This window comes from Mastomys coucha, unplaced genomic scaffold, assembly GCF_008632895.1.
Source record: "Mastomys coucha isolate ucsf_1 unplaced genomic scaffold, UCSF_Mcou_1 pScaffold23, whole genome shotgun sequence".
NCBI lineage: Eukaryota > Metazoa > Chordata > Mammalia > Rodentia > Muridae > Mastomys > Mastomys coucha.
The window spans coordinates 57,929,406-57,946,346 of NW_022196906.1; the positions used below are offsets into that span (position 1 = coordinate 57,929,406).

At 40.7% G+C, this 16,941-nt stretch overlaps 1 protein-coding gene across 3 annotated transcripts in view; it reads right to left on the reverse strand.

Moving 5' to 3' along the window:
* Iqch (IQ motif containing H) overlaps positions 1-16,941 on the reverse strand; it is a 177,594-nt gene that overhangs the window by 60,497 nt on the left and 100,156 nt on the right. For all 3 annotated transcript variants that reach the window (XM_031344193.1, XM_031344192.1, XM_031344191.1), the window contains 2 exons: positions 16,373-16,645; positions 11,809-12,000 (listed from right to left, as the gene is read on the reverse strand). In XM_031344193.1, coding sequence (XP_031200053.1) covers positions 11,809-12,000; positions 16,373-16,645 — 465 coding nt within the window. The remainder of the gene's footprint in view (positions 1-11,808; positions 12,001-16,372; positions 16,646-16,941) is intronic.

Sequence of the window (16,941 nt, forward strand, 5' to 3'; positions counted from 1 at the left end):
AAGTTCTCATGTCAATAGGAAGTCTATCTGTTTACGTAAATGGTGTGGCTTACTGTGATAATTTCTTTTCTATTCTAAGTTATAATGCTCTTAAGCTTCACTAAAACTTTTCAAAGCCACAGTTCAGATGTTACTTCTGCCAGATGCAGGGCAGGGCACTGCATTTAAGCACATTTGGTGGTGAGTATTCATGTTCTGATGCAGAACAGGGACGAGCAAGGCTCTAGCTTGCTTTGGGATCCCAAGCAAACTATGAATTTAAGAGTGAACACTGAGTGATTTCTAAGAATCAGCTCTAGAGATGAGGCTGGTTATAATCCTAGAAATCATCAGCACACTCATTTTTCCCCAATTTCTCTAACATTAAAAGATGATTGTCCTCTATCCTCTGCCATATTCCAGCTCTTTGAAACATTTAGCTGATTCTGGTTGAATCCAGAATAAAAGGCAAGAATCTTAGAGTATATGATGGGCAGGTCCAAATAATCTGAATTATTTCATAACTACCCAGAGACTCCTGTGGGTTAAGTGCCATTAGACAGCCTTAGTAAGTGACTGACATACAAAACAAAATGCACTAAGAAGCAGAGTGCTCTGGCCTATCTCAGGCTATTTGCCAGGACAAGATTCAGAATCTTGCTAGAAAGGGCTAGAAAAGCTCTGGCTTCTCAAATGCTCATGCAGTAAACCTCTGCCTTGCCTGTGTGAAAGAAAGGAAACTGACTATCAAAGCAACGGGCCTTGTCCCCACCCCATCCACACCCTGGATACTCTACATGTTTTCTCTCACTGTTACTGTAAATATCCTGGCAGTGTTGAAGCTTCTTCATCTGGAACTCATGAGCATGCATGTTCTCTGAATATCACCTTTCTCTAGTCTCACATCTGTTACAGTTCAACCTTCTGCTCCATGGAGGAAAACTGTCTCTACATGGAGGGCAGTGAAGCCAAGCTTTAGATTCTGCCCCTTTCTGGGAAACTGAATGTCAGAGAAAAGAAACCTTATAACCCAGGCCTCTCTTGGGAAAGTGGAGACGTTTTGTTTAGCCACCTCCTTTTGAAGGAAACCATCCTGTATATTCATTTAAGTAACTGTAATAGAGGGGAAAAATAATGTACTACAGGGCTATTTTGCAAAGGAAAAAGATACAGGGGAAACAGTAAAGGAACAAATGAAAGCCTTGTAGCTTAATCTAGAAACTCCATCAGCTTGAGACCCAGGTGCCAGATCTTCAGCGGGACACTCTACAAGACTGTGCAAAAACTACGTATGACACACAGGTGTACGCTTGACATGAGGAAGCTCATTACTCTGTATGCTAGCCTACAGAACACACACACAAGCAGCAGCCTCTGTAGTATGCTTGGCCTCTGCTGTTACAGTCTCACCTCCCTCAAACTTCGTCATCCTCCCTAGCTCACTCCCTCTTATTCTTTCTCCTTCCCAGAAGCCTTCTCCTCCTGCTATAGTCAGGTGTCTTCCCTCACCACCCTGCATATCCTCGAGTTCTTAAGTGACAGAGACATTGGCTTTGAGATCAACTTTCCCATGTCCAGGAGAAGAATACTCCATGTTTGTGCAATGAATCATGACAGTAGTGAACTTAAGGAGATGGTCCTTAATAGTTGAAGTTACAGAATAACAGAAAGTGGGAATCTCTCAGTAGACTTCCTCCTTACTGCCAAGGAATCACCTGGAGGGCCAGCTACTTGAGAAGCACGAGTTGTACTTGGGTAGATTTTACAGGATTCCCTGCCTCTAAATATAGGTGACATATATGGAGTGTCACGTCAGTTGCATCATATTATGTGGGGGTTGGTAATGAACTGACAAGGCCTCTGGACATGGTGCCAGGCTGCCCCTGCTACTTCTGCTTACAACGTGAGCCATTCTGCCACAATGTCCAGCATTTGTACTCTGCACAAAACCACAGCAAGAAGGGAGATTTCCAGAAGGAAACCTTGCTACAGGGACCTGGAGGAAGCCACGTGTCTCATGAGAACTACAGGACTGAAGGCACAGACAGGGTGGCATTCAGTGGGGGATGCTGGGCACTTAGAGGGAGCTTAGCTCTCTAAGTAATAATAGGGGTCAGAGGGTAATATTAACTATCTATTTCTAAAGGATTGCTAAGTCTTAAACTAAGACCTTAGTAGCCCCAGCCTTTGTGCGGATGAAGAGAGACGTGTTCCCTCACCTCTACAAAACAAAGGCTATAATAGCAATGATGATAATTTGGGAGCTACAGCTCATACATTCAAGTGAGGGAGGGTATGCACAACACGTGCATGCCTATCACATGTCTGTCTTTCTGTTATAAGCCAGGAACAGAAGTATATGTTTACAAACCTACAGTGTAGAATTAGGAGGTAATGACAAAGTAATGGGTGACCAATTCAATGTTTCCCAGAGCCTGTCATCTACACTGTGCAGGTCATTTAGGGCCAGTTTCTCTGGGGTATGGGAGGGAAGATATATTCCTTGTGAAGCATAAATGATAGAAAATTATGCTTTGTTTTTTAAAAATTTCAGAATGGCACTGGTTCTAGGAATGCCCTCTAGAGCTCATGGCTAGCGGGCATTCCTTACTCCTCAGCTCATCTTCATCACTGCATAGACTGACTTGCTCATTTATTGTGCAGAATTCTCTCTCCAAGTTCTCAGTAACAGTAATGGCCTGGAAATTTCTAAGGCATCCTCAGAAGGCGCTTGATTTCTACTGACCTGACTGACAAACTAGAGACTCTTTTTTATTATGTATGTATTTTATTTCTTGGTTTTCTCTATTTCTGTCAAGGAAATATGAATTTGAAGAAACAGATATGTTGACTGAGGGAAATGCAAGGTATCTTAGGGGAGCCACCAGCACACTCATTTAGCACTGCCCTCAATGATGAAAGGTACTCCCAACTCTAAAGAGTTAGTTTTCCTACCCAAGCAAATTTCTAGTGGTGTGTGTGTGTGTGTGTGTGTGTGTAAGATGGGGGAAGAAGAAAGAAGGATACAAATTAGCGTATTCACTCTTACCAAAACTCACATTTCATTTTTGTAGTTTCTTGACTGAACTACTAGTAGAATATTAAGAAAAATAACTTCTTCCTTAATCAGATTTTGTTTGATTATGTTCAAAAAGAAAACCAAAGAAACATTTCTTAATCTTTGGATTAAGACAGAGTATAAAGAAATCTCATAGACTGCCTAGATAGTTCTTTATAGGTATTTCTGATAACTCTGAATGGAGGCCTGGACAGTACATCAAGTCAGAGAGGTAGGACAGAGACCTGGTAAACTAGGATTGTCAGTAAGGCTGCAGTTTAAGGGGACTGTGGACTACTTAGGACAAATGCCTCGTGTTGCAGCTGAGTGCACAGCAAGGCTGCAGGAGCTACGTAGCTTGTGAGCTCTGGGTGAGTACTCTCTCTGTCCCTGCCTTACTCAGACAGAAACGTGTGTTTCAGTGTGAACAGTGCTGGGATTGGAACTGGCTGGTGGCACAGAGGCGAGCAGAACAGCACTCCACACTGAAGGTGACCTTAGAGGGCTGTTCATTTGTAAAAACTGCTAAACTCATTTTAAAGGTAAAATAATAGCTTTCACCCTACTGAAAGTTTACCATGCTATAGCAATGTGCCAGGGTGTCCTACATTTACCATCTTACAGCCACTGTAACTGCCATCAGTGAGTCTAACACTCTGGTCACATTATATCAACTATAGGTACCATGCTAAATATGGAAAAATGGTAGAATAGATATCTGTTATTGGCTACACAGCATATGTGCCCTCTCTTTCAGATTAAGCGTGCCCCTCACTTCCTTTCAAAATGGTTGTTCCCTGTTCTTTGCTATGGAAGATTGATTGAGGGGGAATTCTACTCTCACCTCCAGTGAAGTGTAGTATAGGGATTTGACCCAATCACTAGCTAGGAAACACCTACTGGGGCCTCTGGAAAGAAAGCGTGTGCTCTTCTGAGTTGCTCCCTGATGAGATGTTCTCTCTTTCTAGTGCCTGGACCAAGAACAAATTCTGGAAGCTACTGGCAGCCATCTTGCAATGAAGAGAACAGCCAGCCTTAGGAAGGAAGCAGCCTCAAAAAAGAGATGGAAAACTGTGGGTCCTTTGTGGCATTGCTGAGCCACCATCTGGAGCCAGTTTCTCTTTATAGGAAAAGCCATTTAAGTTGAAGTTCTTGAAGCTTAAGCATTTTAAATGGACATAACAAATGGGCAGGCCAAAGCATGTCCTCGCAATCCACAATGGTAGTGGTAAGCCAGGGGATGCTCAGATCATCCTGCATGGTGATTACTTTCATGAAGTTTTCACTCATTCCTTTCCACTAAGATAATTTGGAACAGTCCCTCTTTAGGGTGCAAAAATATGTTGAAAGGATGAAGAAAAAATGGAAGTGTCTCCAACAAGTCGGAAACTACTTCCCATACCTACTTAAAGTTTAAGGACAGCTTTACTACTCTGTGTTTAATTGTTAATGGAGAATTTAAAAATCAAAAATGCCAAGTTTGTCTTCGATGAGATGGAAAATTATGCTGCAGTAGAAGGTAACATAATGTAAAACAACCAGCTTTACCAAAGCACACAAATGTTTTTGGTATGTAAAATTGCTTTGTAAAATATTTGCTCCATCTGCTAAAAGCGGCAAAGACAATTTTCCCTTGATAGCTAATGGCCCATTTCGGGTGTGTGGCAAGTGATTCGCTGCAGTGGCGGCTCGCATTAAACAGAATGTTGAAAACGCGGTATATAATTCCATACTTATGTAGCATCATCCACTCACTGCTTCTTGAGGAGTCTGTCCCTCATTATCTAGGCCTCTACCTTGCACCAGCATGCAGGCCTAGCAGTTGATTCGACTTGAGAAGCATTTTGTCCAACTGAGGCACATATGTTGTACTTCCATTCCGAAGCTCAGCACAACTGCTTCTCCGCAGCCACCACCACCAGAGAAGTTCATTCCCTCTCCGCTCTCCTGTACTGACTGCTGTTTCTCTTTCCCCTCACCACAGGGAGCAGAGCTGTTTTCTTTCTCTCTTTCTTTCTAGGCTCATCCTGTCGCAGTGCATGCTGGGGGGTTTCAATAGATAAAGATTAAGTGCTTCTAGAAATTCTTAATTGAACTTTGCACATACACAAAAGGAGGGAAAAACTCCCCCTCCCCCGGCAAAACTGCCATCACACAAGCCTGACAAACGCTGCCCCTCGCTTCCTGGTCTATCTGTGATTTCTCTCTTTAAAAGAGTTGTTTACATTACACCCCAAATTACTTCAACATCTGCTAAAGGAATGATTAGAAATAAATACAGTAATCCAGGGTGGCTTAAAAAGAGAAGAAGATGTTCGTGTTTGGGGAATGATACTGAAAAGTAGTTACTGCAGCAAATGGCTGGGGAGAGACAAATATTCTTACCACTGGAAAACAGTTTTCAAGGAAATTATACTGAATTGTAAGAATGACAACCAGTAAATACATATGACTGTTTTAAAGATTATACAGTGTTTTAAAGTGGAAACCATTTTGTGTTTAAATCAGCCATAAGTAGAAGTAGCCACAGTGTAGTAGTAACCTACTGGAAATAGACTTTTTTTCTATCCATGTAGAGATTTGGGACATGTAGAAAAATACCTGGTTGGGAAGACTGTGGACGATGATGGACGTGCTTTAGTTGCAGACTGAAGACAAAAGGAAACACACACTCCTTTTGGATTGATTCTCATTCAAGTAATGGGGAAGACTGAGTTCCAGGAATGAAACTGAGATTATCAGAAGAGTCTTGTATTTTATTCTGTACACAAAGAATGGGTATGCAGCATTGTTTCTCGGTCAAGAGAAGAGCGGGACTGTTTTTGGATATTTCTACACATCAGATACATGGAGTCGGGAGGATGTAGCAGCATTGCAAATTAATTGTTTTCTTTCCACAAACCATGCACATGACTAGACCAGTGAATCCCACAGTGAGCATTTGTCTGGTTCAGTTACAGAGACTCCAAGACTTCTCAAGGGCATCCCTGGTTCACCAAGGGACACTGAGGACAGATGACCAGTAGCACATGGTGCTGTGACTGTCAGAGAGTGAAAGCTCATTTTGAATCCACTCCAAAAGCCTAAGCCTGCTCCGCGGTTTTCAGCAGAGAAGATATTTCCAAAAGGACTCCAGAGGGACCTTCCTGGGTGTGAAAACGCTAACCAATTCTTGTTCCTCTTATCTTCTGCTTTATTCCTTCCTTCCATGCAGTTATTGTGAAAAACTGGCAGTTAAATTCAATTGATTCAAATTTTTCTGGATCCATATGGCCGCCAACCCTGGAGCTGAAGCGGCGGCGGCGCCTCGCCGCTGTTCTCAAGCATTTGCCTCTCCTCCAGTCCCCAGATGGTGGGAGTAACATTTAAACCTCCTTTTCTCTGCCTTGTACAATAGACCTTGGCACCATTTCAACTGTTTACTCCGGTAATTAACAGCTCTGATACCACAACAATTACAACTCCTCCACTCTCCACAATAATGCTATGAATTAGTGAGAGCTAATGGCTGGAAGGTAGAGTGTTTCCAGACTGTGAGATCTGTGCATTTTTAGAATAAAATAAAAGGTACAAACAGCACGCTTGCAGTAGACAATGATTACCTAGTAATTAGTTTACACAAAGCTTCCTATTTAATGGCAAAACGCTGTAATTAACGTGTGACAGAAAATCAAAGGGTACTTTGTAAGCATATGAAAAATTAACACTGCAGGCCCATAGCTTTATGTACTGATTAGAAGCATATTAAATCAATAGGACACACAAGCCAACAGCTTGTATAGCTGATTATTATAGGTCCTCGGAAGGGGTGCCCAGGCTTTCATTTAACTGGGGAGGCAATTTTCCTTCTCCTGTCATCATCCTCAGGCACAGAGAAGCACCTCAAACTCAACCCTGGCAGCACCATGAAAATAACCACTGAACTGGAAGAAAACGTTCTAAGTCATTCTCAGAGCAAAGAAAAAATATGTACATGATTAAGACTTTCCAGTGATCTTGGTGACATGCTGCTCTACTAATTAGAAAATATGCCAACTGGAACCAGAAGCATCCAGACTCAATGTTTTGGTCAGAATAATCTCCACTTTATCAAGCCTCTTTATTCAACATGGAGAAAGCTCTCATAAACACATTGTTTTCTGTTCTCAAATGGTCAGAGGCCAGAGTGCTATCTAGGGTTATTCTTTTATATGTATTAATTAGGAAAATCTTAACAGAGAGACAATCAGATCATTATTCTGAGTTTTTGACAGCAGCTTGTATAATGATAACTGATGTACACTACAGTAGTCTGGAAGGCTACAAAACCTTCTAAGTAACCTTCTGAATTGCCAAAGAACAGCTAATTTGTATTTATTTGCTCACTAGTGCTTATATTTTCTCATAATACAGCTTTAATTAATATTCAGAATGAAAAGCAACAAAGCAACAATATCTTAAATGTTCACATGCTAAGAATATTGCTGGCCAAGTCACAGGATACATTCAACCCTCATCTCAGCTCAAGGAAATAGGTGTACTGTTATCTATTTCCAGATAAAGAAATGGCCATGGTAATTTGGTTGTGGTTGTTTCCCAGGGGGCTCTAAGAGAGGCAGATCAGTGGGACCTCGTGAAGCCTGCTACCCTTTCCTTTATCCCGAGTATTCACTCAATGGCTGAGGTTTCAGCCTCAGATTGATGCATTTTAACTTTTGTTCTGCTTAAAAAGATCTATCACATAAATGAATTATGTCTAGAAATAAGTAAAACAAAAACAAAATTTCTGGTAGCCTGTATAAAAGAAGAATAAGTTGAATTGCTTATCTTGTTTTTAGTGCTACATCTGATTGTGAAGGCAGGCTACTCAATACGTGATAATTTATAGGCTGACTCAAATAAGTGTATCTCCCTGTGACTGGGCAAAAGGTAATATATAGAATTCTCTGTTGTCATCTATGCGCGTTGACAGGGATTCATGTGGTAAGGCATCTGGGTTCTCTAGGGACTCCTGAGCAGGTTCCTCCCTTCTACAGCTGAGGTGTGCACACTGACAGCTCTCCTCAGCTCCCAGCTCACTGCCTTGTAGGAAAGGGAAACACTCGAGAGGAGGGAGTGTGGTCCAGGGACATCTGTGCTTCGAGAAAGTCTGTGGAAAGTAGGAAATCTGCCAGAGCAGCAGCACACGGCATGGGCCACAGAGCCAGGGCCCAAGAGGGGAGCTTCTCCAGGAGCTTAAGGAACTCTCCTCTACATGTGCTCAGCTGTGTCATCCACTAAGGGTTTCGGAGGCCACCGGCATCTTCTTATCAACACAGCATGTAGAACAAGAGCCAGAGCACTAACGGGTAGATACAGCATTCAACTCAGGGAGCTTTCTCCAAGGAAAAAAAAAAAAAGGCAGAATTTGTTTTTGTTTTTGTTTTAAAGGCATATACTATGTGGACATTTTTCTGGTCCACAATTTAAAAACACAAGAACAAAACAAAACTGGAGAAGAGCTTAAGTTTTCAGACAGGGGAGTATTTTAGCATATTAGGATTAGTTAATAAAAGGGGGTGACATACAGAAATTAATTGTGATGAAGATCAATAAATGGGGAAATGGCTAAGTTCTTATGTTTAATTAGATTAATCACAATTATTGAGGCAATGAGCGACAATACACATTTGAGAATTAATTCAGAGAACGAAGGCAATAGTAAAAGTGATTTCACACTTACCTGATTAGACATCTTTCTAGTATTGTTATATTACCTTTTAACTTTCCTAAACATTTTGTGGTGATGACTCAATGCCTCTTTTTAAACTTTCACATGATAATAAAGCCCTACCACATTCTCCAGGAGGCACTTAGATCAGTCACCTGAGAGTGCTTCCCATCACTGTTTACAAGGCTTCCCAGGGGGAGCTGTTCTATGCACAAGTGGTGGCTGCTGCTCCTTTGTAATGCTTGGTATGCTTGTTTGCTGACCCAGTTCTCTAAGAAGTATGGTTTATTCTGCCGTTCTAAGTTTGGGAGCCCTGGATTCAGACCTTCCCCTTTGGGTGATGCTTAAATGAATACTAAACGCCTAACATTCCAGCAGTAACACAAAGTAGTTACGAGGGATGGAAGATTTTACCCTCTAACAAAGTAGAAAGCAGCCACACAAAGACTGAGCACAGAAAGCGGACTGCCGGCACCAGCATGCATCAGGAAGGCCTCTCTCCTACAAGTAGGTTTCAGTTAGTTCTCCTACTAACTGAAACAAGTCTCCTGATTCAGAAGCAGGGAATCTTGCATTTGTGCAAGTGGATTCACAAACCTTAGCAAGCAGTGTGCACTCAGCAACTGGGCTTATTGGGACCCAGTGGGTGGAGCATGGGGAGCTGGCTTCATTAGACAATAGGATGACAAGCAGACGCTTCTTACCAGCCTCCAGGGAAAAATGAAAATTTGTGTTTTGTCTCAGTGCGGCCTTTCTGCTTTTTGAAATATGCCTATGTCTCCATTCTGAACTTTCAAAGGTGACTAGGCTTTTTAGCATCTGATAACTCGTGTGACTTTGTTTCAGGTCTTAACTGCAATCAGCCAAAGCTCAATTCAAAATAAGAGGAAAACGAGGTGATCTTTGTGTTGTATGTCAGTGCCTACACTGGATCCTGCCTACCTCTAAGACTAGTGTCTGCATAAAACTCCACAGCAGTGCCCACCCCATACACAGCACTGCCTTCATCTGCTGTCTACAATCTACCAATACAAGAATTCACAGCATCATGTCACAAACTGCTATGCAAATGATGCTATTTGTAAGTATTAACATAATTCAGTGCTTACAGTCATATTCTCATTTCTAATAATTCTCTCAGAATGGAGTCTTTCTCTGGACTCTTAGCCTGCAGGATAGTCTTTCATCAAGAAGCTGAAATTTTTAATAACCTGCCAGCATATGTTTTGTATGTGCCAGGCTAGGCTCAGTGACACAACATCTTCATTATCAAAAGGAACAGGTCTACAGATTGTAATAGGACATTAAAACACGCTTGTGCTCATAAAGTAATGCTTTGATGTCTAAATGCACACTATCACAATGGTCTTCTGGAACAAAGGTGCATTCCACCTAAATTCTCAATAAATACCCTCAGTTCACCTCCACTCAGTGGAGCCTTTCCCTTTGAAGGTATAAGCTGTCCTTGAGCCCCCACAAGAGGGGAGTGAGCATACACATGCCTTGTTTTTATTTTCATCTTTGGCTTCTCACACATCACAGCCAAGCACAAGCCATACATTATAACAGGATTTCTGAATAATTATTTTTCCCTGTTAAGTTTTTAAAAGTGATTTAAAGAGATCATTAATTATTTAAGAGTTTCAAATTTAATAACATTAACAACAGTGCTAAATGTATTTGGTAACAATTTAAAGTGGCATAGTTTAAAATAATTGAAATTAAATAATCTGCAGTGAGATTTCTTATCACAATTCAACCAAATGACATTACTATAAATATTTTTAAAACTCAAAGTCAAACATTTTACATTTATCATATTCTAATGTCAAGTTAATTCTTTAAAATTTATTGGTTTGAAACATTGAGGCCAGAAAACACTGTACACAGTAGTGTTTCAGTTCTTTAAATGAAAGTGCTAGACTGTTCCACAGTTTAAACTCAATAGCTTTGCTTCAAAAAGACAAAATCCTGTTCAAAGAGAACACAACAGAAACCTCTATGGGCCTCAAAATTAAATACATTTTCTTTGCTTTATTTTTTTATAGAAGAGTAATTCACTTTGGTGTCGTTTAAATAATATGTAAAGAGCTAGCCACGACAGGCGCTGTGTTTAGTCCACTCACTGTTGGAGGGAGAAGAAAGCCCAGAATAGATCATGGGGAGGACCGACCCATTTATCAAAGGGAACTCTCCCTCCTGACTGGTCTCGAGATGTATTCATCATCTCACTTGCCCAGGAATAATGTGGCTCCCACCAGTGTGCCCTTCCTTTCTATCACTTGTTTCTTGATTCATAGACTTCTGTAGTGGGATGCACAAAGCAGATGCAAATCACTGCACAGTCCACCGCTATGCATGCTGGGAGGGAAGAAACCAGTTAAGGAGTTTGTCTTTCAATCTTCTTTTTTCTAGCAGGTCACCCAAAACAGGGTCATGCAATAAAGAGAAGCTGAGTATAAGGATACAGTGTGGGACATGTTTAGAGGTCAGGTTAAACATTAAGCCACATATACCTATTAAGCAAAATTGGAACAGATTGAGGCTGTATAATTCATATCATCAACATATATGTTAAGGTTTACACACCTCCACTCATTGTCAGAGACGCTGAGCACACTATTCAGCTTTGCTGGGAATTTTATTCTGGGGTCTGTTCTTCTCTGAGCATCTCACAGGGACTGGTAGTTACATAAATTTCTTTGGAATATCTTCAAAAACATGGCTTCTGATGGAATGCTATTATACATTAGCTTCCAGTGAGCACCATTTGCTAGTAGAACTTCGCATAATAAAATCCAGCTAGCTTACTCCCAGCAGTTGACAGAAGTACAGACTTTCAGTGCTCCCTGAACATGGCATTTTAGTCACTTCTTAGCTATCATAATCATTTTGAAGATATGGACATTTTGGGTCCCCAAAATGGACATTTAAGTAGCCCAATAAGTCCATTCATGCTGTACGTTCAGATTGAGGCCCAGAAAAGGCTGCACTGACGGATGACCGTGCTGAGTCGCGAAGAAAGGACCCTGTCACCTAACTGTCCACAGCTCTGTGGAGTACATCACCACTGAACACTCACCTGTGCCCACTTCTTCTTCCAGTCCTCATGGCCGAATCTGTTACTCTCCTTCAGCACCCAGTTGTAGCACTGTAGATAGGAAGGAATGTCACAAAATGCTGTCCCATTTCCTCCAAATTCCATGTTCATTTTAAAGACCCAGCGTCGGATTCCCAGGTTATCAGTCACCAACTGGCTCAATTGTTCTATCATCTGGGGGAGGGGGCAAAAGTACAGCAACATTAATAACCACATTTTCTTTGTTACAGCAACTTGCTTGGGGCGCTTTGCGTGTCTTTACATAGTCTGTTAATTAGGTTCCTTTTGACTCATTAGTACAGATTCAAGAAGTTTTATGTGATGTATAATATAATGAAATCACTAGCCAATGGGATAAAAGTCATTTTTAAAGTACAATCATATTTGTGAGAAATTGAAAACTATTATTATCATGCTGACTTGTGAAGGAAAAAGGAAACTTTTAAACATCTATAATTGAATCTTGGTATTGTCTCCTTTCTTTCATAACAACTTAGGTGTTGTACTGATTCTTCAAAATGATTTTTTTAATAATTTCAAGACAATAAAAATATTGTCCTGAAAACTTCATTGAGATTTTAAATACAGTAATCTAAAACAAATAGTAACATGAAGAAATATATTATAGAAAAAGACAGATAACAGAGATAAAAACACTTGTAGAAGCAGCCTTCATGGAATGTCAGCTGCCCTGCATTTGATATAAAACAATACTCTCAGAATAACTGGCCTTAAATAGATGAAATTCTAAGGGATAGAAATCCATGCTTTAATTCAAAAATAATTGTAAGATCAATAACTAACATTACTGACCACTCAGTAAGAACCAGCGCTTGGCTCATGGATCCTATATGTGAGTTTTCCACTTAATATAATAACCTATAATGAAGGTATCATTAGTGACTGCACTTAAGACTAAGAGGCTGAGTAATTTGACTTGTCCATCATCATACAGCACTGAGTGGCAGAGCAACACTTCTCTTGGATTGCTGTGACTCAAGACCTTACACTCATTTGCCGCCCATGGGCTGCATATCCAAGCCTGCAGACAGCTGGAGAAGGGGGGACGCATAGAAAGAAGTTAGAGAGAAGCCAGCAGAACAACTTGTGTACCAGTCAATAAGTCATTTATGCTGCATTTGAGTCAGACCAAAGTCTCCATAGCAAGACTACTTAATTCTGTATAAGAGCATTTTATTATAGCTTTGAAGAAAAACAACTCATTCAGATCACAAAACAGCTTTGTCATCTGTACTTCCCAGAAGGCAAAAACAGCACTGAGTATGTGTCTCCTCTAACTACCACGCTATTCTTGGCTGTGACATCCTATCTTGACAGTAATATTCCTGTTCTCTATTGTCTTAGTTAACATTATCATTGCTGCGATGAAGCACCATGACCAAAACAACTTAGGGAGGAAAGGGTTTATTCAGCTTACAGTTCCATATCACTGTCCATCACTGAAGAAGTCAGAACAGGAAGCCAGAGGCAGGAGCTGATGTAGAGGCCATAGGAGAAGTGCTGTTTGTTGGTTTACTTCATATGGCTTGCTCAGCCTGCTTTCTTACAGAACCAAGCCCAGGGATGGCACCATCCACAATGGGCTAGGCCTTCCCACATCAATCACTAATTAAGAAAATGCCCTACAGACCCGTCTATAGCCAGATCTTATGGATACATTTTCTCAGTTGATTTCCCTCCTCTCAGATGAGTACAGGTTGTGTCAAGTTGACATAAAACTATGCAATACATCTATTCTTTTGATTACCAAATGGATTCTTATTTGTTTAACTAAAGAGAAGATTTATGGTTCTGCTGAGGTCTAAAACTGCAAAGTTAAAGTGGTTTTATTTAAACACACAATGTGTTATCCTGAATTGTGTCTATTTGGCAAAAGATTTTGAGAATGCTACATGACATGGCAACATGGAAGAGATATCAAAATAGCCACAGTTGGAGTCCCCAGAAAACTCATGCAACTATGGGTTATTCAATAAAGGTGAAAATAAATTGTATAGACTCCCTAATTATCAAGTAGTATTTACTGATAATTTGGATGTTTAAATGACAGTGCTCCTGTATACATACTGTATGGCTATAAACACAGCCAAAGGAGGTCCCTAATGTGTCTTCCAGGGTTGCATCCTTTCTTTCTCCAGTCAGCTGAGATGCTATTTCTATTAATCATATATTGTTGTAATCTGTGTATCCTGTGATCACAAGTTATAGAAGTAGGAGTGCTATTTAGCCTCTTAATATTGGGTAAAACATTATTTTGCTAGTTTAAGGGAAGGTATTCCAGGCCAGCCTTTAAAAATTGCATATTTAGATATATTGTATACTTGGAGGCTTCAAACACTAACAGAATCAGTGTTTCCTCCAAATCCTATTATTTGTTGCTTCTGAGACTCCTATAAATGGGTGCCTGTGGATGGATCCCCTACAGTAATGAAAACGATCAATAGTATTGTAAAGACTACACCGCCGGAAAGAATTATGTGCTATCTTTAAGTGAAAATTGAACAGTGCTTTAAAATAGCATTGCCATTTTTGATTATTTAACCAAAGCTGTCAATATTTCATACAGAGCACATGCCAGAAAGGGACTTAGATGGTTATTTTGTGGATCAGAACAGGAAATGCTCACTGTGCTCATGCTAGATTAAAAAATTCAGTCATAAACCATGTGAGTTTATGCTATTTCCAAACATTTATCATTTTCTGTTTGAGTCTGTTTTTAAAAATGTAATATATTTTTAGTTGTGATTCACTTCATGTTGGTGAAGAGCAGATGCAGAAAAATTACCACTGTGAAAATCCAACTAAGACCCATGAATACTTATTAACCCAAATTAAAATAATCAAATCTTTCGCCCACTTTAAATTTACAATGTACATCAATAAGAAGTCAGGATTGATTCATCACCATCTGCACATTCAAAATACTGAAAGACTCCGATTGATTAGGAAGAGCCATTCCTATCAGGAAAAGCCTCAGTGGAGTACCTCAATTCTTGCTGACATCAGATGCATAGCTTCAAAATACGCAAGGAACTCAGATACAATTTGGCTTACTGCTATACCACCAATGTATGTTTTATTCCAAATAACATCCTGAGGGTCTAAAAGAAGGTTTTAGTATTACTTCTGAATACTAGGCACCAGACAGAGTTTGTAGTTTATTAAATGTGCCCAGACCTTTAACCACAACTAACGTATAAATTCTAAAATATCTCAGAGCATAGATTACCTGTGCTATTGTCAATGAAGATGAAACTAAGACTCAATACAAATTTTGTACATGCACCATCACTCCTCAGCTAAAATCCCAGACTGTGTTCTGCTATAAGCCAATGTGTTGGCCAGGAACTCTGTATAGCAGGACTCTAACACTTCAGGGCAACTTAATGTATTCAGAGCATCTTCAAAAGAGTCATACTAATGTGTGATTTGCTCAAAGGCTTCATTTTGTTTCAGTGACTGTGTTGTGGAGAACATCCTGACTTGAGCAGCTGAAAGCAGAGGGAGGGCCCTCCTTCCCACCCTCCCTAGCTCTGCCTCAGTGCTCACAGCTGGTTCTTCAATCTTCCAAGAAGAGGAAATGGACATACTTTATGATTGGTTCAGAGGATGAACCGGTCAAGAGAAATTCAGAAATAGAGGTAAGGAAATGTTAATAGCCAGCTATTTATCTTTTAATTTTCTTTATCATGCAAACAGATGGCAGTTAAGTGGGAGACTACCTGCTGGAGCTTTCTAGAGGCTAATGGAGGAGTGCAGGGTCACAGACTGGGTCCCAGGGGAGACCCCAGTGGTTTTTTTACTCCTGAGGCCATTTCACTTCCTGTTCATGGGCTAAGTCCCCTACTCTGCTCAGAGCCATTCCTGAAGAGCCAAAGTATTTGAATCTGGAGTCAAGGATGTATACAGTACTCTCTGGGCCCACCTAATATCCTAAAGCTTCCAACCCCTCTCCTTCACTAAAACAGACTCTCATGTTTTTAGGCTCCTATTAAATTGCTGGGTGATGACTGTGCCACTGACAATAGATATGAAGGTGCTGAATACAGACTGTAGATTAGTCCTGGTGAGTAAGTAACTTAACAACACTCAGCAGCTTAACCTGAAAGGTAAATATGGAACTTTTAGTAATTTCTGCAATGCCGGTAGAACGGTCCTTTAAAATATGAAGGCCTCCAGACCTTGTGGTTCAGACGTGCAATCAAAGACTCTTGGGAAGATGAGGCAAGAGGATCCCAAGTTCAAGGCCAGCTTGGGTGACTTAATGAACCATTGTCTCAAAAAGTTAAAAGAGAGCTGAGGATAAGGTCCTGTCGTACTTACCTACCATGGAGAGGCCCTGAGCTCCGGTCACAGAACAGAAAAGAAAGAGAAACCAAACAACGTGCGGCATAGGCATAGTGAAGATCTCTCTGAGTGACTCACCATTCACACAGTCTTCACTGGGCAGGGCTCGAACCAGATTACCTGAAGTTGTACAAGGTCAAGGGGACAGAAAATACTTGAATAAAGCTTCCCTACATACCTGTTGGTAAGTATAGATGTCATATATTCCAGGAGGCATTGGCACATTAGCATTATCAAACATCCGTTTACTTCCAGACTTGGCACTGTAAAGGTGAACCAGCTCAGGCTCTGAGCCCAGGATAGGTACATTCAACATATCAGCCACAGCTAAGTCGTCTCTGTGGAGGACCCCGCCCACGATGTAGGCCTCTTCTCCTTGGATGAGATTTTTTATTCTTTTGATCGCCTTTGGACTGTACATCAGGTGAGTGGCCAGGCACATGTGATGCTTCTGGAGGATAATCAAATCACTCCTCTTAAAAGGAATCTTTTTCTAGGCCCTACCCCAATTTGTTATATTGTACATAATAAATACATTATTAATAGCAGGCTGGGTTATGACCTATCCTGTTGTTTAGCAGTTTAAATTGATAAAAGCTGTTGGGCTGAGGTTCCATAATCGCTCACATCTTTAGTGTGTTGGAAATAGGCTCACTGGGAATAGAACTAATTACTACACATCTGTATTTATTTGATCCACGTGGAATTATCCTTCTGTCAGAAGGAAAAGAGGCTGGCAGCCTTTGG